Below are 22,700 nucleotides of genomic sequence, written 5' to 3'. Positions count from 1 at the left end.
TGCTACTCCCATTTGTGTTTAACAATGGCACTAAAACCTGGTCAATTCCAATATTTCAGAACATCTTATAATTCTGGACACATTCCATCAGACCTTCAGCATGTTAAAAATCACAAAAGTCCTTGACAGAAGGCCAGTGTGAAAATTTGGAAAGGTCTGTAATTTGTCTTTAGGTTGTTGGTGAATGTGAGGATTCAGGTGATTTAAAAGGAGGCTCAGTCACCATTTGTAGGCAGGAGGAACCTGTGTAATCAGAGTTACTATTTCCTGAACACTATGGTAAGACATGCTTTGCAAGTATTATTTCATTTAACTCTCACAGTCACCCAGTGAAGTAGGGCTCCTCCCTTTGAGAGGTGAGGACACTGGAGCTTAGGAGGATTAAAGGAGTTGCCCAAGGCCCCAGAGCTAGAAGGTGGCTAAGCCAGGGATCCCAGGGCCTGCTAACCTCAGAGAGGCCACTCCTCTATGTGGTGGAACATATTTTACTTCAACTGTCAATGACACGGGAATTTCAGGACACTGAGAGATGGAGATAAGTCAAAAAGTTTCACACGCTCTTTCCCTAGATCACCTTCACATCCATCACCTGTGTTATTACTCATCTTAGTCCATTTGGGCTGCTATAACAAACATACCGTAGCCTAGGGGGTTTAAACTACACAAATTTATTTTTCACATTCCTAGAGACTGGGAAATCTGAGATCAAGGCGCCGGCAGACCCAGTGTCTGGGGAGAGCCTGCTTGCTGGTTTGCAGACGGCCATCTTTCCCTGTGTCCTCACATGGCAGAGAACAGAGAAAGAGGACACGTTCTGGTGTCTCTTCTTTTAAGGGCACTAATCCCATCATGGTGCTTCCATCCCTCATGACCTCATCACCTCCCAAAGGCCCCGCCTACCATACCATCATCACACTGGGGATTAGGCTTAACATATGAATGTTTGGGGAAACCAGGGGGACAAGCAATCACTTCACAGCATTACCTTCCTGCGTCCAGCCCTCTGGCTGAAGGCTGGGAATTTCCAATTTCCAAAAGGTCCTGACCCCAGAAGGGCCTGGCAGACTGCTTGATTGTGGAGGAGGAAGATTATTTGCACCTGAGTCCAGTAAGAATACCAGGCCCATCTCTCTAAGGGGGCAGTGTTGCCTCTTTTTATTACTTTTCCCAAGTCAGTGATTATATGTCCATGGCAAATCTAGTTTTACCTGATTTGAGATAGAAAGGGACAGGGGTCTCCTAATCCATGGAGACACAGATGTTGAAAAGATAAGCGAATTTCTAAACAAAGGGGCTTTAAGCAGGGGAAGTACAGGTGTGACCCATCTTTCTCAGTGAGATGTGTTAACTTTTCAGGAACAGGCAGGGTGAGCTTGACCTGTGAGAAGGTCATGCATGGGCTCCCAAGGAAAGATTTTCCCATAAAACTAGGAATTGAATTCAGGAGCATCTAATTCCCAGGCCCAGAACAAGCTGGACAAAGCACACACTTTGGAAAGATTTGAACTGCACAGAAGATAGATGTTACAGTGGGACTCTAACCTTGGCCCGTTGAGTTTCTTCCCCTTCCCTGTCTTGGTCCTGCCCATGCAGAGGGATAGCAGCCAAAGTGAAATTAGGCATGGGGCCAGAGAGCACTGCCCTCTTCCGGAATCACATGAATCTGCCCCATGTAGGAGGTGAGACTCTTGGGAATGGCTTTAACATAGTCCTCTGGATGCCGTGTGACTTGCAGCCCCAGGTCCCTCTGGCATCTCTTCTGCACCCAGTGACATGGGATTCATCTGCATTTCTCAGTTGCAGAGGGCGAGGGTGTAACCCTGGTGTTATTCACGGCCCTTGTCCTATGGAGCAGTGGCTCTGTCCTCATCGCATGGTAGGAAGACCAGGTGGGAATAATCAGGTGGGACAAAGGGGTATCTCAGACCCGCGGTCCTGGTACAAGGGATAGGAGGGTGAAATCAGAATTAGGTCTGTGGATAGTGCTGAGGTCCTGTTGCCAACTCTGCCAGAGGACATCAAAGTCAGCATGGGAGGGCAAGTGCATGTGCTAGGGCCTCAGTGTGGAATGCACACAGGCAGAACATCAGAAGAGTGCACTAGAGATAAAAAAAAAAGGTAAGTCACAAGCTCTGAAGACGGGGCTGTTACAGCTGACTGTGTATTCACATGCTCCTAACACATGTTTGCACGGGCAAGTTGGCGCCCTGCAAAGGCCCTGGGAACAGGATTCTGCCTGGAATGTCTGTATGAGGCAGTGACCAGGGGGCTACCAGGGACCTGTGGAAAGGAGGAAGGAGGCCTTTGAGTGTGCACAGCTTGGGCTTCTGAGAGGCACTCACAGCACCTTTGTTTGTTCCAGAGCCTCAAGATAAGATGAGTGCTGCTTCTGTTCCGTCTCTTTGGAGAAGATGACATTGACCAAAGGAAAAGTCAGCTGAATTCAATCTTCTAATGGGTTTATTCTTTTATCCCTCTCCTAAGGTTTTAGGGTTCAGCTTTGTAAATTACTGCCTTGTAACCGAGTCTTGCTACTTAAGCTTAAAATGAGAAATGTCAAATGAATTTTCATGTAATTATTTGACTACAAACATAAGCCTGTTATAATAATCAGCCTATAGATTAGTTGTATTAGCTTTTCTTCTCCCTGGCAGCACAGTAAAATATCCCTTTAGGAAGCTTCAAATTAGATAAATTTGAATAGTTGTTTACTTCTCAAGTTGAAAATTCACCAAGAACTGGCTTGTACCACCATTGTAGTAGTGCCATTGCCCGGGTTCTAAGACTCCTGTGTTCCTGCCACCTGAATTATAATTCGAATGAACAGATGAATAAATGGACACTTCCTGAGTACATGGCATGTACCATCCTCTTTCATAGCAGCCTGAGAGGGAGGTAGTATTGTTTTCAATCTGCAGATGAGGAAAATCAAGGTTTGGAAAGGTCACATTACTTAAGATCATAATGCCAGTGAGTAGCAGAGCCAGAACTAGAAGCTGGGTCCATTTATCTCTGAGTCATATGTTTCTCTGCCACAGTGTTCTAACTCCAGAAATTTACTGATCACTTTCCTGGTCACAGGCACTAGCACTGCATATTTTCATGGATGCTATCTCATAAACCTACTCTTATAGCAACTAAATGATGTGGGCATTCATTTTATAGATGACATAAAACTGAAGTTCAAAATATATAACCTGCCCAAGGTCGCACAGAGGGCAGTACTGTGCAAGAGAAAATGAGGAAGAAGCAAAAGCGGGAACCTCTGATAAACCCATCAGATCTTGTGAGACTTATTCACTATCACGAGAATAGCATGGGAAAGACCAGCCCCCCGATTCAATTACCTCCTTTTGGGTCCCTCCCACAATAAGTGAGAATTCTGGGAGATATAATTCAAGTTGAGATTTGGGTGGGGACACAGCCAAACCATATCAGTGCCCTCTTTAAAGGGTTTATTAATTGGAAAGGCTAGGAGGAGATGGATGTCTCACTTGAAAGGGAATACATATTCTTTTGATGACTGAAGCTGTAAGCCATACCAATAGACGTAGGCTGATAGGTAGGAGGAGATATATGTAGAAAAGGCTGATTATGTCTCAACCAGTTACCCATTCCTAATAAGGTCTCTGAGATAGAGACAGGACAATGTCCTCTCTGGACACAGGATAATGTCTGGCATTTGAACACTTTTAATAAGTAAGCAAAATACCTAGTGTAGAATAATAGAGATCAAGGCCAGACTTGGCCTTGTTTTCCTTTTGCCCAGGTTAGAGTCAGGAGGGAGTACATGCCACAGAGAGGAGGTTTTGTAAGGGCTAGAGCTGAGCCGGCCAGCTCTGTGGGAGACACAGTCAGAAGAGGGGAAGACAGACAGGTGCCTTCCAAGAGGGAGAAGCCACTGGGGTTCCCGACTTTTCTGTGTGGAAGGGAAATGACGAAAGACAGAAAACACCCCTATGTTTTTTTCTTTCTTTTTTTTTTTTGAGACAGGGTCTCACTCTGATGCCCAGACTAGAGCGCAGTGGCATGATCATGGCTCACTGCAGCCTCGACTTGCTTGGCTTAAGCAATCGTACCACCTCAGCCTTCCAAGTAGCTGAGACTGCCAGTGTGTCCCACCATGCCTGGCTAATTAACAAAAAAATTTTTTTTGAGGAAGAGGTCTCGCTATGTTGCCCAGGCTGATCTTGAACTCCTGAGCTCAAGCAATCCTCCTGCCACTCCCAAACTGCTAGGATTATAGGCATGAACCACTGCACCTGGCTATCCCAAATGGTTTTTTAAGCAAATATGTGAGAAGTGTATTCTGAGATACAGTGCAGTTAATCAGTTTGCTTATTGTTCTGCAGACTTAACATGTTTACACATGTTGGCATGCTTCATAACTCGGCCTTGCCCAGTCTTTGGTTACTCTAGTAACAATCCTGTGGTATGAAATGACTGAAGTATAGTTCTGGTTTCCTTCCTGCAGGCTTGGTTTAGAAAGAGGGAAAACAGCTAAAGAAGCCTTAGATGTCATTGTCTCCTTGTTGGAAGAACACGGACAAGGTGGGAATTACTATGAAGATGCAAACTCCTGCCGCAGCTTCCAAAGTGCATATCTGATTGTGGATCGTGATGAAGCCTGGGTGCTCGAGACCGTAGGGAAGTACTGGGCTGCTGAGAAAGTCACAGGTAAGCAAGTGTGGATGGTGGAGAGTTCTGAGGACAGGGAAGGCCACAGAGATGGGGGTGGCCTGCATGTACAGTGTCAGACCTGGAGGAAAGACGTGCTGTTGCGGGTCCTCTCTGTGTGGGACTGTCATGCTTTGGCATGCCTCTCATTTCTGGGCACCTCCAAGAAGAGAACCTGGAGTCTCCTGAACCTGGAGTGAAGCAGTCTTCTAACCTTTCGTATTTTCTCTTTGCTTTCCAGGAAGAACCTGCTTTTGACTACCAGGAATTCCATGACTTAAACCATTACTCTATTAATTGGCCAAGAGAATGGTGACTCTTCTTGTGTAATAGGCCAACAAGTCCCTTCCCTGGACAGTAGCCCCTTGTTACCCCCAACCCTGTAGATCTTTGTGCTTGCCATGTTCCTCTAAAATAGGAGTTTAGATCTGTGTAAGGACCGGTGTATGCCACTCTGGGATTTCTCTGTGAGTGAAGTTCATCTCTCTCAGTGTGAGACAGTGTTTCTAGAAGAGCAGCGGACTAGATGGTCCACCCAGAAGGATTTAGTGCCTGTAAAATTGCTGCTGCTCTGCAGCCCTTGCAGCACCTTGCTTCTGACACAGCCCTGGGGAAGGAAGTGTTAGGGGTGGGAGCGGTCGTTTTGTATCCCCACCTCAGCATCCTCATTTTCTGGACAGGATGAGATCCCAGAATGGGTTAAAGGGCTTCCAAGAGGACTAAGTAGTCCTAAGAGGGAATTGGCCCGAGCAGCTCCTTGGGACTGGGTGGTGACCACATGGCATATGCACTGCCATTCTTCCCTCCTATGCTGATGGCGGAGGACTAGGTTACGACACTCTTCTTTTGTTGAACCTAGTCTTGGCCTATGTATTTTTCTTAACTGAATTTACCAGGAAGTCTCTTCCGAGTAATCCAGAATGATGTTGGGGATGAAACTTGTGTGCCATCCCTATCTTAGGGGTGAATTGAACCAAATTTGACCCGAGTTAGAAGCAGAACATCTATCACAGTAGATGGGAATCAAGCCTGTTTTCTGTACACAAAGTTAGTTCAGTGTTCAGGGCTTCTCTGGATGATGGGTACATTGTACTCTATACAAAGTTGCCCCAGTGAGGCAGTGAATCTAGACTGTGGCTTCCTGGCCAAGCCGTATGAAGGCTGTGTCTGTCTGGAGATGGGGGTGGCCTCTTTATATCTCACAAGGGTGCAAAATGGGCTAGTGGTGTCCGTCAGCAATCATGGAGAGTTTCTCCATCTCATACGCTCAGCATGTACCCACCCACCAGGGTATGTAGCTACTCGCCCAACTCTTAAAGTATTTCTAGAACTAAGGCAGCCAGTGCAGCCCACCAGGTCTCCGACTCTCTTGCAATGCAGGAACTTAAAACTCCTTGATAAAAATCCCTCCTGAGATGAAGTCTTACTATTGAATGGTTCCATCAAGAGTGGTAGTAATCCATGTTTCAAAGCAGTCATATTACTTTTAAGTTGAACCTAACACTTTTTGATCTATGACTACATTTCAAAAGCCGAGCGTCTCTTCATAATGTAGCTTAAAAAATTACACAGAATGAATTCTGCCATTATTTAACTAAATATTTAAATAAAGAAGAACCCCAGCCATTTCTTAGACTCATTGACTTCATGTCGTCTGATCCCAGCAGCGGTGTGATGGATTGCAGTAAGATTTAATGCACTCCGTCTCCCAAAGGCTAACGTTCTTGAAAGCAAATGCCTGCTGTAAATCTGCCCACTGGGAAACTAATATCTGTAGAGTCACTTACAAGAGTATTTTTTGAATAGCTTAGTATGAATGATGTCAAAATCACTTGTTTAGGGCAAAACTGGTTTTTATTTTTAATTGTTTATAATTGTACTTGTACGGTCCTCTCTGAAAAGATAAATGACAAAGGACCAATGCCCACCAGCCAGGAATGCTTATTTTGGAAGTGTGAATCAGTGAAGCAAAACATACTGAAAGAACTTAGTCTGGCACTGATCCTGCCTCTAGGAACGGGTTGTCAGGCAGTGATGGCTTTCCTGTAGCTTGTAGTTTAGGTCCTTTATCTCACTTCATTCTCCAAGAATTTGGAAAATCAGCATGCTCCCTGGAAGCAGCAGATAGGAATGGCCCTTTTAAGCTAGCGCTGATAACTTCCTAGTGTTTGTGCCCTAGACAGCATCTTGAAGCTGGAAGGCTGAGTTGTCCTGTGTGCATTTGCAGCTCAGGCTTCAAAGAAGACATAGCAAGCCGGCCAGCTGGTAGGAGAGTTTCTGGTCTAAGCCCTCATTCGTCAAAGTGGAATATACTCAGAATGCGGGCGTTTCTGATTCTAGACTTATTTAGTCACAATTCTATTTTTATAAGAAAAAATTTCCCATAGATTTTTCAAACACATACACACATGCACACACACACTTTATCTCACACATACACACGTGCGCACACACATGTACCCAGACATACATATATTCATGAATATATTCAGTTATTTTAAAAAGATTTGTTATCATTGCCATGTGGTTTTCTAAATGTTGAGACCTGAAAAAAAAAAAGTTGAATGAAGTATTTGATTTGTATTTTTTTAAAAAAAAAAAAACCATATATATTTGGGCAAGGAGTGGGGGTGTAAACTGTTTTTCCAGGGAGGGGCTTTCTATAGATGTGATAGAGCATTGCTGTAGAGGAACAGCATCTCTATTATAGAGGACTCTCTTATGGATTGCTCAGTCTTGTTAGCTCAGTACCTCTTTCAAAGCACCTGTCCCTTTTTTTGTGTGTAACTAATGAATGCTTGGGGCTTATTTAGCCAAAATGAAGAGCCTTACATATTTCCTCTTGATTATGCTTTTAAGATGGGTAAAGTGACTGTTGCTCATTTAAAATGTGATAATGCCCAGTCAAGACCGGTCAGACCTTTTAGGAGGTCTCCTAGAAAGAGGCTCAATGATTGTCTGTTTCTCTCTTCAAAAATTAAATGGATTCCTCCCTGTGGTTAAAGTCCGTGTTTCAGGGAAAGGATTCCCTATACATTTCCATTTCTTGATTCAGTCTTATAAGTATATATATATATATTTTTTTTTTTTTTTTTTTTTTTTTTTTTTTGAGGCGGAGTCTCGCTCTGTCGCCCAGGCTGGAGTGCAGTGGCGCAATCTCGGCTCACTTATAAGTATATTTTTAACTAATGGGGCTTTGCACTCTCTGCAGAGGGAGTGAGGTGCATTTGCAATCGGCTTTCGCTCACCACTAAGATGGATGCAGAGCATCCGGAACTCAGGAGTTATGCTCAGAGCCAAGGTTGGTGGACAGGAGAGGGCGAGTTCAATTTTTCTGAAGTCTTTTCTCCAGTTGAGGATCATCTAGACTGCGGTGCTGGCAAAGACAGCTTAGAAAAACAAGAAGGTGAGTTAGTCTCTCCCTCACGATTCTCCTTCTCATAACCCTTTCTCTTGCAGCTGTTTCTGAGAACTTGTCTGAACTTAGAAGGGTGAACAAAGAGGAATACAGAATAGCCCTTGTATGTAAAGACCAGCTTGTGCTAAAAGTCCCTGGTGTGCAGGCAAGAAAACAATTTGTATTTATTTTTACATGGTGCTTCCTCATCCCTGGAGGTTTCCTGCTCCTACCCATGTTATTCTCCTTTAATCTCTGATGTCATTATGTTGCCTTTTGTAATACTTACTGCAGCCATCCTCTTACATCAGTAGTTATATATTTGACTCATCTTCCCCTGCTGCACTAGCCTGCTGGGCCTGAAGGGCAAAGGTGTTGTCTCTTACTCATCTAAGGGCCCCCCGTATAGTTTTTTGTTCCATGGACACTTGAGTTCAATTGCTGCCACTCCATCTGCCAACTAGTTACTAACTTTATTTATTTATTTATGTATGTATGTATTTATTTATTTATTTATTGAGACAGAGTGTCACTCTGTTGCCTAAGCTAAGTGTGTTGGCACAATCTCGACTCACTGCAGCCTCCACCTCCTGAACTCACTCAATCCTCCCTCAGCTGCAGCCCTGCTGCCATCCCAGTAGCTGGTACTACAAGCATGTGCCACCATTTCTGGCTAATTTTTTTTTTTTTGTAGAGACAGGGTCTCATTTTGTTGCCCAGGCTGGTCTGACACTCCTGGGCTCAAGGGATTTGCCCGCCTTGGCCTCCCAAAGTGCTGAGATTACAGGCCTAAGCCACCACACCCCTAGTTATTAACTTAATCAGAATCCATATTTAGGTATATATATGGTGACTAGATAGCTTCTTACTTTTGTGCCTATGCGGAAATCCTTCCAAAAAACCTGCAACAGTCATTCTATATTTGTTGGTGATGCATGTATTTTATAAGTCAAAGTTTTGGATCATTTAGAACAGGGGTCAACAAACTATGACCTGTTGGCAGCTGCCTGTTTTGAAAATAAAATTTTATTGGACTGTAGCCACACCCATTTATTTATATATTGTTTGGGGCAGCTTTCTCACTATAATGGCAGAGTTGAGCAGGTGCAACAGGAAAGTTTCAGCAGAAATTGTATGGCCCATAAACCTGAAATATTTACGGTCAGGCCAGGTGCATGCTTGTAATCACAGTACTTTGGGAGGCTGAGGCAGAGGATCACTTGAGGCTAGGAGTTCAGTTTAAGACCAACCTGGGTAACTCAGCAAGACCTCATCTCTCCAAAGAAATGAACAAAATTAGCCAGACATGATGTGTGTCTATAGTTCCTGCTCCTCAGGGGGCTGCGGTGGGAAGATTTTTTAAGCCCCAGAGTTCAAGGCTGCAGTGGGCTGTGATTGCACCACCTCACTCCAGCCTGGGTGACAGAGTGAGACCCTGTCTCTTTAAAAAAAAAAAAAGGAAGGAAAATGTTTCCTGGCTCTTAATCTAGAACACTTTAGGACTTTTGCTATAGCACTTATGTAATATATTCTGGGTAGGAAGGTAAGAAAATATTCACTTTTAAATGGGAGCTTTAAAAAAATCAAAATTGTTTTAATTTAAAAAAATCTAGCTGGATGAAAGATATTAAATAATGTTGCCAAAACATCAGCTGTAAATCTGATAAAGTCTTTAGGTCTGGCTACTAATTTACAGGAAATACAGAGGATAGAGGAACAAATACGCTATTTAATATAATAATTGCCGAGACCAGGTCGGTCGAGGAGACCCTAACCCAATGGCACTAGAAGAATTAAAGACACACACACACACAGAAATATAGAAGTGTGGAGTGGGAAATCAGGGGTCTCACAGCCTTCAGAGCCTTGAACAGAGATTTACCCATGAATTTATTGACAGCAAGCCAGTGATAAGCATTGTTTCTATAGATTATAGATTAACTAAAAGTATTAGATTAACTAAAAGTCTTCCTTACAGGAAACGAAAGGATGAGCCGAAATAAAGGGATGGGTCCGGCTAGTTATCTGCAGCAGGAGCATGTCCTTAAGGCACAGATTGCTCATGCTATTGCTTGTGGTTTAAGAACGCCTTTAAGCAGTTTTCCGCCCAGGTTGGCCCAGGTGTTCCTTGCCCTGATTCCCGTAAACCCACAACCTTGCAGCGTGGGCGCCATGGCCATCACGAACATGTCACAGTGCTACAGAGATTTTGTTTATGGCCAGTTTTGGGGCCAGTTTATGGCCAGATTTCAGGGGGCCTGTTCCCAACAAATAATGCCATGAGGATGCCATCTGCAAAGCTTACACTGTGTGCAACTACAGGAAAGATGACTCTGACAACTAAGATGCAAGCTGAGTGGGTGCGGTGGCTCATGCCTGCAATCCAAGCACTTTGGGAGGCCCGTGGAGGGCAGATCACTTGAGGCCAGGAGTTCAAGAGCAGCCTGACCAACATGGTGAAACCTCATCTCTACCAAAAAAATACAAAAATTAGCCAGGCGTGGTGGTGCATGCCTATAGTCCCAGCTACTGGGGAGGCTGAGGTGGGCGAATCACTTGAACCTGGGAGGTGGAGGTTGCAGTGAGCCGAGATTGCACCATTGCACTCCAGCTGGGGGGACAGAGCCAGACTCCGTCTCAAAAAAAAAAGATGCAAGGGGAAAAAACAAGAGGCAGAGACGTTTCCAATTCTGATTGATTCCAGTTCAAATCAGTAGGCTCATTTATAAGACAATGAGGAAATCTGAACACTGGATAGTTGAAGCAATCAAGGATTTGTTGTTAATATTTCTAGGTATGACATGTAAGTAGAGATTTATAAAGTGGACGTGAATGTGCCAACAAACTTTCTCTCCATGTGATGCTTCAATTCCATCATGGTGAACACAGACTGAAATAGTGTTTTAACCAATTATAACCCAGGGGAAGTTGTAGAAATGGGATCTCATGTAATCAAGGATTTGTTTATCTGTTTATCTGTGGTCACAGCCAACAGTCCCAATGGCTCTGAATATTCTAAATGCCTCTCTGTGCATATATTTCCCACCGCGGAGAGGACATCCTCCAAATGGAGTATTGATTCTGACCAGCAAGAGTTTATGGGAGCGAGCTTGGTGGACTGTGCATAGTAGATTGTACGTACTTTCTTGTGGATATCTATTGAGTTATTATACTGATTGAGGTACAGCTAAATGCTGTAACAAAGACACCCAAATTAACGTGGCTTAAAGAAAATAGTAGGTTATTTCTCTCCCATCTTACAGTTCAGGTATATATGACCAGTCCATGGCTGGTTACTGTGACTCAACACAGGAATTCCATTTGTGGTCCACTTGTTTGCATCTCCTAGTTGGCAGGAAGGGAGAAAATAAAAACAAAAGGCAAACATACCTTGTTTTTAGATGTGATGAGGAATTGCACACATTGTTTCTGCTTGCCTCCTATTGATCAACATCACATGGCCACATATAGTCACAAGGGAAGTGGGGAAATAGACTCTGTAGTTTGGTGATTACAGTCCCAGATATAATTTCAGAGTTTTTATTACTAAAAAGAGAACAGAATGAATGGAGTTTAGTTAGTAGCCCACCACAGTTTTGTGTTATATCTACTCTTTCCATTTGTCTCTTTCATGTTTTTGCAGAAAGCATCACGGTGCAGACTATGATGAACACCTTACGGGACAAAGCCAGTGGAGTGTGCATAGACTCCGAGTCTTTCCTAACCACAGCCAGTGGAGTGTCTGTCCTGCCACAGAATAGAAGCTCTCCGTGCATTCACTACTTCACTGGGACCCCCGATCCTTCCAGGTTTGTCCGAGACCTGGTCACGTAGGGAGAACGTGAGTGCTTCCCTTGAAAGCTCATTCAGCAAGTGCGTAGTAAGTGCCTGACCATGTCCTCCCCTTGGATAACAAAGTCACATTTTTCAGTCAGCCTCATTGTGGGCAGTGTAGCACCAAGGGCTTTGATTAAGTGAATTCCTTGGTTTTAGTCACATAGTATTTAGTCAGGGAATCTAGTAGTTCTTTTAAATTTATTAGGTTGGTGCAAAAGTAATTGTGGTCCTTACCATTACTTTTGCACCAACCTAATATAAATATTTACTGAGTATATCTCATGGGCCAAGCATTGTGTGGTTTATGAGGGATACAGAAATGAACAAAACACAGCGAGACAGAGAGATGTGGGAATGTTCATGATTTATCAAAACAACCAGTTCCTGTGAGTTAGAGAATAAAACAGTTCAGAGGCAATATAGAGTGAAGTAACTTCACGTGTACTGGCCCCTTCTTTAAGACATTGTGTTTTAGGGGGTTGCTTTCTGCCCCTGTACTTCAGCAAAAAGGCAGCATTACACAGGGATAAAGAACACAGCCTCTAGAATGACCTGCCAGGATTTTGAATCCGACCTCTGCCCCATAGAAGCTGAATAAGTTATTTCACCTCTCTAAGCTTCAGTTTCTGTATTTGTACAATGGGGATAATACCAGCTCCTACCTTTACATGCTTGTTGGGAGGATTAAATGAGATAATCCAAGTCAATACATGGTAGATTTAACGATTATTTATGAAGACGATCTCTGATCTCCCAGGCAGACAGCAGCCCCTCTCCCCAGGAACATTCTGTCATGTATATCAGGAATCACGTCATCAGTAGCTTAGAACCAGCTGTCCAGTGGTTTCTAAATCTGTTCATTGCTAGAATCACTTGGAGGAGTTTTCAAAAAATACAGGTTCCTTGACTGATACCTATTGTATGAGAATCTTTGAGGTGGACCTAGGAATCTGTCAGGCAAGTCTGATCCTCAGCCTGGAAGGCTCTAGAAGGCTGCCCATTCCAGTAGGTTCTCTGGTGTTTTTTTGGGTGTTCCATTGGCTGATCATCATTATCGCTGTCTGAAAGTCAGCTTGTTAAACCTTTGAATCTGCTTCCGGGGTATTTGCTGGTATTACATTTCATTCGTTTTGCAGCTGAAAATATTTATTCTCCTGTTACTGTTTCAGGAATATAAGACAATGATTACATCTAGCTAGGGACTGATTCTTAGATGACTCAGGGGAAAAGTGAAGCACCTCTTGTGACCCTTTGGCCTCATTTTTAAACTACTGCCAATATCAATAGATCTTTCTAACCAGACCTGACTGGGGAACTCAGTATTAGCTGTTCTTAGTTTTTCATTCACTCGTTCATTCAACAAACGCTAATCACCTACTGCGTACCAAATATTATGTTTGTTGTATACTATGGATGAAGTGTGTACAAGGAAAATGGTGGCACAAATGAGATGATGAAGGGGAAAGCTTCACAGAGGATGGAGCTCTTGAGCACTGGGCGTTGTGGAAAGAGCAGGGGTTCGTTAGGTAAAAAGCAGGAACAGCAGTCTGGGTGGAGGGGACGGCACGTGCAAAGGCAGAGAGGCATGAAACCACATGACCACGGGCTAGAGCCGTGCATCCTCCCAGAGATAGTGCTGGTCACTAGGTGCCCATTGCTCCTCTACCCCCAGCCCCTCTGTGAAACAAGCCTAGCATCCTCCTGTGGCACCCCTGTCAGCCTTTATCAGTGAGCCTCAACTGCTCCACGCTGCTCCTGGCAGCCTCTCAGGAGGCTCCTCCTGTTTGAGTTCAGTCGCTATTCCCTTGATTTTGTCTCCCAGTTCTGAATCCTTGGGCTCCATGGCCGTACCTTCTACCCACTTTTTGGCCCAGCGGATTTGAGGCTCCGTCTTCCCCTTGTGTCTGGGCCTCCCTCCTCCTGAACTGTGACCTAGTTTGCTCCCCTAATGCTAGTGGCTCAGTAGCCCCTTGTGAGGACCCTGCTAGGTGACAGGGGTACATATGGACATTTGGAGTTCTATTTTCAAGTGTCTGGAATGCTCTGCAAAGTATTTGGGCATGGCTTTTTAGGGAACAGGAGCCTTTCAAAGAGTGGGTTGAGCTGAACCAACCCCTGTTGTTCCTGATGTCTCAGATACCGGCTCTAACTGTGCTCAGGAGACAGGGCCTTGTGAGCCCAGGATACCGATGTAAAGGAACTCCACTTCCTAGGCTGAAGGACATGGCCTAATCCAGTTGTAAAAATGGCTGGGCAATAGCCTTCTGATAGTTAAAATGAAAAATTTTAAGTGCTTTTAAAAGAAAATTATTCATGGTTAAATTAATTTCAAAGACCTTGTGTTATAGAAGATTAAGACCCTTCTGGAAGAAATTCATTATTATCTTCCATGGTAAAAGAGCTGCATTTCCTACCGTGACTGTAGAACTGTCATACATTGTTGTTCTTTCTATTCAACATTTCAGTGTTTCTCTGTAATTGAGCATGCTCGACTTATTGTATTTTGTCAGCAAGAAACATAATTACCTTTTCTTAGATTTTTAGGCAAGAAAATTAGGGAGATTTTGGCTTCTGTTAATGCTAAAAATGTTAGAAATCGCTTCATAGTAGCGGACTTGGAAAAGAACCACACTTTAGTCTTTACCCTTCCCAGTTAATGTTAAAACCAAAAAACATGATCGTCCTGTTGTCTGCCTGCCTGGACACTTCTCTGTCCTTTTCTCACTGTATTAATTATAGATCTTTTCCTTGAAATAACGCGCTCACATCCTCTTCTCCCCTTCCTCCCTCCTACTATGTGCTAGGTACTATGTAAGGTTGAGAGGTGGAAGGAGATGCTGAAGGCAGAGTTTCAATGCTTGAGGGAGATGCAGAAGTTCTTCACTTAATTATGTTGAGAAGGCAAATTCCATCACATCAACACTGTGTGGAGTCAGTGTGTGCCACAGTCATTCAAAGAGTGACACCGATTGGCTTTAGTGTACTGGTTCTGACCTTTGGAAACCATTTCCTAGGAAGCCAGCACTTGTTAAAGCTTCATTGATGTGAAGAATTGGAGGGGGGAGGAGTAGAGAAGTACCTTAGCGTTGTGAGACAGTGTGAAATTCGGAGTCTTACAGTGTGCTGGAATCACAGAGAGCTGCTTGTGAGAAGAGCCTCTCTTCCCAACTCCACATGTGGTGATGTCATTGGCCCCTTGAAATGGGCCACAGTGGGGGTATTTACACTACAGAAATTAGCAAATGCCATAAATCTGAGCTAATTTTTTCAGAGATATAGTTGTTAGACCAGTAAACCACTGAGAGGCCCCCACATGCAGGAAAATACACAAATAAATACTCAAGATACAGGCCAGGTGTGGCCGCTTACGCCTGGAACTCCAGCACTTTGGGAGGCCAAGGTGGGTGGATCGCTTGAGGTCAGGAATTCCAGACCAGCCTGGCCAACATGGCGAAACCTTGTCTCTACTAAAAAAAAATACAAAAGTTAGCCAAGTGTGGTGGCGCGTGCCTGTAATCCCAGCTACTCTGGAGGCTGAGGCAGGAGAATCACTTGAACCTGGGAGGCAAATGTTGCAGTGAGCTGAGATTGAGCCACTGCACTCCAGCCTGCATGACAAAGTGAGACTCTGTCTTAAAAATAAAATAAAATAAAATGAAATAAAATAAATACTCAAGATACAGGATGGGTAAACCAGAAGGCGGGGAGAACATAGAAGTTCTAAGAAAATAGTGTGTCTGAGCTACTTTAACTAGTGGCAGGGTGCTGGAGAGATGCCAGGACATTCCCCTCCACCCCACCTCCTTACTTGTGGGTGCGTTTTCTTTGTTTCTTCCTCTTCTGCTCTCAGTGTACTAATCTTTTTTTTCTTTTTTTGGAGATGGAATCTCACTGTGTTACCTAGGCTGGAGTGCAGTGGTGTGATCTTGGCTCACTGCAACCTCCACCTCCTGGGTTCAAACAATTCTCCTGCCTCAGCCTCCTGAGTAGCTGGGACTATAGGCATGTGCCACCACACCCAGCTAATTTTTTATTTTTAGTAACGATGGGGTTTCACCATTTTGGCCAGGCTGGTCTCAAAGTTCTGACCTCAGGTTATTCGCCTGCCTCCGCCTCCCAAAGTGCTGGGCCAGTGTACTAATCTTGAGAAGTTAAAATGGTCAAGACATTACCATCTAGATAATTCAAATGTCACAAACAGCTTTTTGTTACTGGAGCAAACATTATGAGCCTTGGTCAGCATGACTCATGCAGGCTTTGGAGCTACGTGGGGCACGGCCTGCGCAGATAGACACAGAGCCGAAGGCCCTAGGCTACATGGCGCCTACCCCTCCAATTCCATTCTGAATTCTTCCAACACCAGTCGTCTCCTCTCTCTGTCCTACACGTTTGACTTTTCAAAACTTCCCAGAGCCTCTGAATCCAGCCCACCATCCTTAAGGCTGTTTAGTGCTTCAAAAGTACTGGTTCTCTTTTCCTTTAAAATGGAAACTCCCTTCATGGATTAGTTCTGCTTTCAGCCAGGTGTGACTTTAAACGTTTTTTTTGTTTTGTTTTGTTTTAATTTTTGTGGGCACATAGAAAGTGCCTATGTTTATGGGAGCCAGGTGTGACTTTGACTCTATGATTAAAGTCGCTCACAGTAAAGCTGGAATAAACATAGATGAACCACTCTGAGGGGCACCTGCGTTTCTGAGAGAAACTTGGTATTGTAGGTTTATTTGAGATTGGTTCAAAGGTGGGCAGCTTCCTCTGAACAGGGGTTTATGTATTGTTCTTTCTGTGCTAATTCTCCTCAGTAGATTTGCCAGGAACTCCAGGTCACAGGATCAGCCTGGTTTGTTGCTTGGAGAGTTTCTGCATCTTCAGTAAGAGCAGAGCCATGTTTGAGGACAACAGTGTTGGCTAGCCACTGATATTAAATTATAAATTCTAAAGCACAAAAAGTATTTTCTTTTTCTGCAGTAGTACAAGGTGTATGGAAAAACTAACAGCAGAATTTAAGAGTGAGAGGTAGTGGGGAAAACTGACCTTGCATTTAGATCTGAATTTACTTCTAGATCTGCCACTTAGTAGGAATGTGATTTTGGACAAAGCACTTAGCTTCTATGAGCCTCAGTCATCTCATATGTAAAATGGGACAGAAATGTTTGCCCTTCTTTGTTCACTGCTGTATCCCTAGTACCTAGAACAGTATCTGGTACTCCGCCAGGACTCAACACGTATTTGCTGAATGAATGAATGAATGAATAAGAGTACCATGAGAATTGAATGCAGATGCTTTGAGAATTATGCTGTGCTATAAAATGTTAGAGATTTTCATGATAATATTGCTGTTCTTCCAAAATGAGAAAACAAATGATTGGAAAATAGTTTTTTTGCATTGGCATGCTGCCTCCCTCCCAAGGCTTTAGAGGGAAAAAGGGGCAGATGAGGGAACGGTGTGTCCAGTGGAGTATGTTTCTTGGCTGTGCCTCACATTGTCACTCAAGGCTAAAATTCTGCAGATCTCTGCAACGGAGCTTGCATGCCCACACTGTGCATCGTGTCATGGGACTGTGTGCCTCAGCCCTTAGATTTGTCTTCGTGACAGCTGAAGGCTGAAGGGAGGCTTCCTTTAGTGTTGCTCGTGGTCTCATTAGTTTAACCGCCCCTCACAGGGTCCCTTTAAAGTAGCTCAGCCAGCTCTGAACCTCCTCATGAACTGGCTGCTGGGCTGCGCCTCGCCATTGGAAGCACTTTGTCCTTTTGGGCCCATCATCTTGTATTCCTGTCACACCACACCACGGAAGGCTGAGTGACTGGGGCACATTCCCAGCCCAGGGTTTGGTGACTTTTCCGAAGGTCGATCTGGGAGTCAGCCCTGAGGACAGAGGCGGAATCAGCCTTCTGGAGCCTTTTCAGTTGTGTTCCGCATTCAAGCCGTCCACGGGACACTCGGGGGCATCCCATGCGTCTGATGAAGTGGGCCTTATCCTGGTCAGGTGGGCTGGACACGGTTGGGTGTATCTGCTAATTGTATGTGGTGGAGACAGTGGGTGTATCTGTTAATGGGCTTTTATTAATTCAAGTAGCATTTAAGAAGCTACCATCTGTGGCTCACCTGTGGGAAAATGTCAGAGTATCTCCTTATCTATTTGGAATTCTAAGTGTGATTTTCTGTAAAGACTGAAAGAAATCAAAACGTCTGGGAACCACTGAGTTACCCCCATTCCCCTTTTCTGGGTACATAGACACAAATGATGAAACCAGAATTATAGATAATTTCCACATCCTGGTTTAAACAATTATTAATATTGCAATTATTATCAGCAATAATTTTTGTGAATATTTTATGTAGTTATTATTTTTTAGATACCCTTATTTATTAGTTATATAATTTATTCAATCTCAAACAAGCTTGTAACCACCTCAATACATTTAGGCTTTATATTTTTTATTAGTTGAATATACTAAACTTTGAAAAAATCTTTGGAGAGCTTTGGCTGCTTTAGAATATTTTGGGAACCTCCTCATATTTATTATGTATTCTTTTTAAACTAAAATGGATAGATGAGAGGGACAAACTTATGGTATCTCTTCTCTTAGAAAAGCTACCAGACACCCTCACTGATTAACCTCTCCATTCCAGTGAGCTTGGGGTGGGTTTAAAGTTACGTCACATAGAGCATTCTGAGTTTTTACTATGCATTTATCCTGTATTGGATACAGAAGACCGTGACTGTGGTTAGCATGAGCTTACTGAAGCTGGCATCACCAGTTTACAAGCTTCGTGACAGAAATGGAAATAAACTAGTTGTAGAAGTTGGGAGGGACTGTTGAGATCATTGTTGTCAGACAAGAGCCAGAGAGGGAAAACCACGGGCCCACAGTGGGTCAGAGGTAGAGCAGGGACTCACACCCCCATTCCAAGTCCCAGCCCAGTTACCTGCCCTGCTCTGCAGGAGGTAGCTCCGCCCAGTGGTGCTGCCAGGCTGTCCCCTTCCCTCACTTCTTGGCGTGGCTTTCCCAAGGGGTCCTGTGTCAGAAGAGACCTGAGATGCGTAGTAAGGGAAGCACTGAGGTTTTAGGGGTGAAATGGCAGGTTTCCTGATGAAGATACCGCTCCCACTTGTGTTTGGAGTGGGCTTTGGAGTGGCATGGGGATTGAATGAAGTAGCATTGCATGGTGCCTGCTCAGTGGGCTCCGCTGGAGGGCGTGGTCGCAGTTCCCTTGGCTGCCAGGTGTTGAGCCTGTACCAGTCCCACTGTGAAGCCTACCAGCCCAGGTGGGAGTCTTGGCTCTGCCCATTTCTGCCCAGCGCAGAGCCCTGGAGCTGAGATGAAAACCGAGCTGACTGGGCTGCTGGGCGGGAGCCGCGGGCCTGTCCACCACTGAAGGGTCTCTGTGCCAGCCAAGGAGGCTGATGCTGCTGATGTGACATGCACTGACTTCCCAGGAAACCCCTAGTGCTGTCTGGTCCTGAAGGGTAGGATGCCTGCCTGTTGTGAGGCGGTCCTGCTGTCAGAGCCCAGAGGTAGCCTGGAGGCAGCTGGTTGTGGATGACTAGGCGTGCTCTCTCCTGGCCCTCCTCCTCCCCACTGCTCCATTGCCCTCTTTCAGTGAGCCCTCCATCTGCAACCCTTTTGCAGAATCAACTGACTCACCAATTAGAGAATTCAATTTCATGTAGTCAAAATTCGTTTAAACAGTTTTAGGTTTTGCAATAATTCCTTTTTCATATTCAACAGCCATTCATTCAACACTCAGTAGAGGGGTAGAGCAATCATTCTGTTTTCAAGGGCTGTAGGAAGTGGAAGTGTGTGTTCCTTCTGTACAAGGGTAGCTCCCCTATGTCTTTAGGGGGAACTTCTTTTGATGATGGCTGGGGAGGGAAGGTTCTTGGCAGGGCTTGACTTTGAGCAGGTGGGCACAGCGTGGCATGCCTTGTACTTCCCAGTGGATCGGAGGATGGGCCCAGTCTCCAATTATATTTACATCACCTATAGAGAACAGCAGAGTACCTGACACTGGTCCTCAACTAGTACCACTCAGTTCACCAGCTTGGGGTACGAAGGTCTTACTGCTTTTAATACTGAAATTAAATTAGTCTGGGCCCCAATTTTGCATGTTGTGATCAGTGTCTTTCTTTTCTCACTTGAGACTCCTGTCCCATGGCAACATCAGGAAGCTAACCTAAGAGGGTACTTCTCATTACTGTTGTGTCTTTAGTAGTGCTCTTCAGACCTGGGTATGTCATGAATCCACAGGGATCTTATTAAAAATGCAAATTCTGATTCAGCAGGACAGGGTGGGGCCTGAGGTTCTGCAGCCAATACTGTTGCTGCAAGTCCAAGAACAAAATTGGGTAGCAAGGGTTATTGGCTCCCAGTCCCTTTTCAGGTCATGGCATACCTGAATATAGTTTTTGTTTGTTTGTTTTGTTTGTTTTTGAGACAGAGTCTCACTCAGTCACCCAGGCTGGAGTGCAATGACATGATCTCGGCTCACTGCAGCCTCTGCCTCCCGGGTTCCAGCTATTCTCCTGTCTCAACCTCCTGAGTAGCTGGGATTACAGGAGCACTCCACCACATCTGGCTAATTTTTAAAAAATTTTTAGTAGAAACGGGGTTTTACCATGTTGGCCAGGCTGGTCTCGAACTCCTGACCTCAAGTGATCTGCCTTTCCCAGCCTCCCAAAATGCTGGGATTACAGGTGTGAGCCACCACACCTGGCCCATACCTGAAAATATTAATACCTGTGTGGCACACTGGCAAGGCTGCCCTGGCTTCCTCAAGCCCCAGATGCCCCAGGGCTGAGAGAATCAACATCTTAGCTCACCTCTAGCCCACTTGAGGTACCCGGGATGAGCCACAGTACACCTGTTGAGAGGAGAAAAAAATGTCCAAATCTGACAAATCTAACCTGTACATATGGGGCACGTATGGGGAGTTCCTTCTCTCCTGCTGTTATTGCAGGTGCTGCCCCATGGTGCAGCTGAAAACAGGCAATCCTTGGGACCCAGAGGTGCCCATGCCTGCCAGGAGCAGCCCTCTGATCCAGCAGTGTTTCCTCTGGGTGTAGGGAGGGTGGGATAAGGCTGTCTCCCCGGGGTTACAGTCAGCTGTATTGGCCCCTCACCCTGTTGGCCTGGGATCCTAGGCCACAGCTGTTTATATGCGTGGCTCTCGTGTGTGTGTGTGTGTGGTGATGTGTCCTAGACATGCACAAGTACACACACATGCAGGCATGTGCACAGCCGTTTTCCTGAAGATAACATCCATCCTGCTTGAGAACTGAATTGAAGAGAGCCAGAGGCATTAGCTACCTGCTGTGCCCTGTGCTAGCTCTCTCACACAACCAGACTTCTGTGTGGTGTGCACCCTCCAAGGCCTCTTCTGTCATCTTTCTTACTCTGTCCCCTCCTTGGGTCTGTCAGAGATATTCCATAGATTTTTCAGTAAGGTAGAACCTCAGAAGAAACTAAAAACAAGTCCAAACAAAAAGGCCCTTCCCTTCCCAGAGGCTGCTTCTCAGACCATGGTAAAAAAAAAAAAAAAAAAAAGGCAAACCTCTCACTCAGCTAGATGGCTCCTTGCACCCTTTCTCAGAACACTGTTTGTTTGCCTCACTTTTTATTGCTAAAAGAGTCCTCTCAAATGGTTCAGAACAAAGGAAGTCTGTTTTAATGTCTCTTTACTGTAAGTAGAGGAATTTGCAGCTTGTAAATGACTGCTAGTTTTGCTAAAATAGCGACTAAAACATGCAGTTATGTCTCTCTTGGCACCCACCCATCACCCACACCCCCCACCCACCACCTACCACAAGTTGGCTTGGGCAGTGTTTGCTGAATAAAAGGATAGTCTCTGGGTGTTCCTGGGCCCCAACCTCTGCCTGGCTGAAGTGCCTCTCCTTCCTCTCCAGATCCATATTCAAGCCTTTCATCTTTGTGGATGATGTAAAACTTGTCCCCAAAACACAGTCTCCCTGTTTTGGGGATGACGACCCTGCCAGAAAGGAGCCTCGGTTCCAGGAGAAACCAGACCGCCGGCATGAGCTGTACAAAGCCCACGAGTGGGCACGGGCCATCATCGAAAGTGATCAGGTGAGCTTGCACGAGGGCCACAGAGGCGGAGGCGGGCGGGCGAGGTCAGCGAGGAAGGAGGCAGGGAAGCAGATGACAAGTGAGACCCTCCCCCCACCCATCCAGTGTGGCCAGGCTCCTCCCAGAGGCCAGGTTCCTGGGGCCCTTCCTAGAAAGCTGGTGTTCATTTTCCTGCCCGGGCTCTTGAAACCAAATAAGACAAAGCTTCTCCTTCTCATGTTATTCTGGAACTCAGCAGGCTGGGTATCTTACTTAGGAATATGCAGTACAGTAGGGATAACTGTTACATACTGTGTAAAATTATTTATGTACTTTTGGGGGTAAAAAGTTGTATTTGCTGGCAACATTTTATTTAAAGATACAATGATATGTTGCTTCAAAAAAGTTTTGTAGATGGCTGGTGGTGCTGGTCATACAACATTGTGAATGAGTTTAATGCACTGAACTGTATGTTTTAAAGTTTTTAAATGGTAAATTTTATGTTATAATACATATGTTTTACCATAGTGCAAACATAGTTTTAGAAAATATTCTCGTATTCCTAGGGTTTTTTTTTTTTTTTTTTTTGTATTTTTAGTAGAAACAGGGTCTCACCATGTTGGCCAGGCTGGTCTTGAACTCCTGAGCTCAAGCGATCCGCCTGCTTCTGCCTCCCAAAGTGCTGGGATTACAAGCATGAGCCTCCACGCCCGGCCTCATATTC

The 22,700-nt window shown here is 44.8% G+C and overlaps 1 protein-coding gene across 3 annotated transcripts in view; it reads left to right on the top strand.

Annotated features, from left to right (window-relative positions):
• Positions 1–22,700, top strand: part of SCRN1 (secernin 1) — a 69,997-nt gene that overhangs the window by 41,695 nt on the left and 5,602 nt on the right. For all 3 annotated transcript variants that reach the window (XM_033194040.1, XM_033194042.1, XM_033194041.1), the window contains exons 4-7: positions 4,475–4,677; positions 7,889–8,083; positions 11,718–11,883; positions 21,817–21,997. In XM_033194040.1, the coding sequence (XP_033049931.1) occupies positions 4,475–4,677; positions 7,889–8,083; positions 11,718–11,883; positions 21,817–21,997 (745 nt within the window). The remainder of the gene's footprint in view (positions 1–4,474; positions 4,678–7,888; positions 8,084–11,717; positions 11,884–21,816; positions 21,998–22,700) is intronic.

Source organism: Trachypithecus francoisi, unplaced genomic scaffold, assembly GCF_009764315.1.
Source record: "Trachypithecus francoisi isolate TF-2019V2 unplaced genomic scaffold, Tfra_2.0 Lachesis_group4, whole genome shotgun sequence".
Lineage (NCBI taxonomy): Eukaryota > Metazoa > Chordata > Mammalia > Primates > Cercopithecidae > Trachypithecus > Trachypithecus francoisi.
Note: the sequence above shows the minus strand (reverse complement) of the source record. Positions and strands in the feature narration are given on the sequence as shown.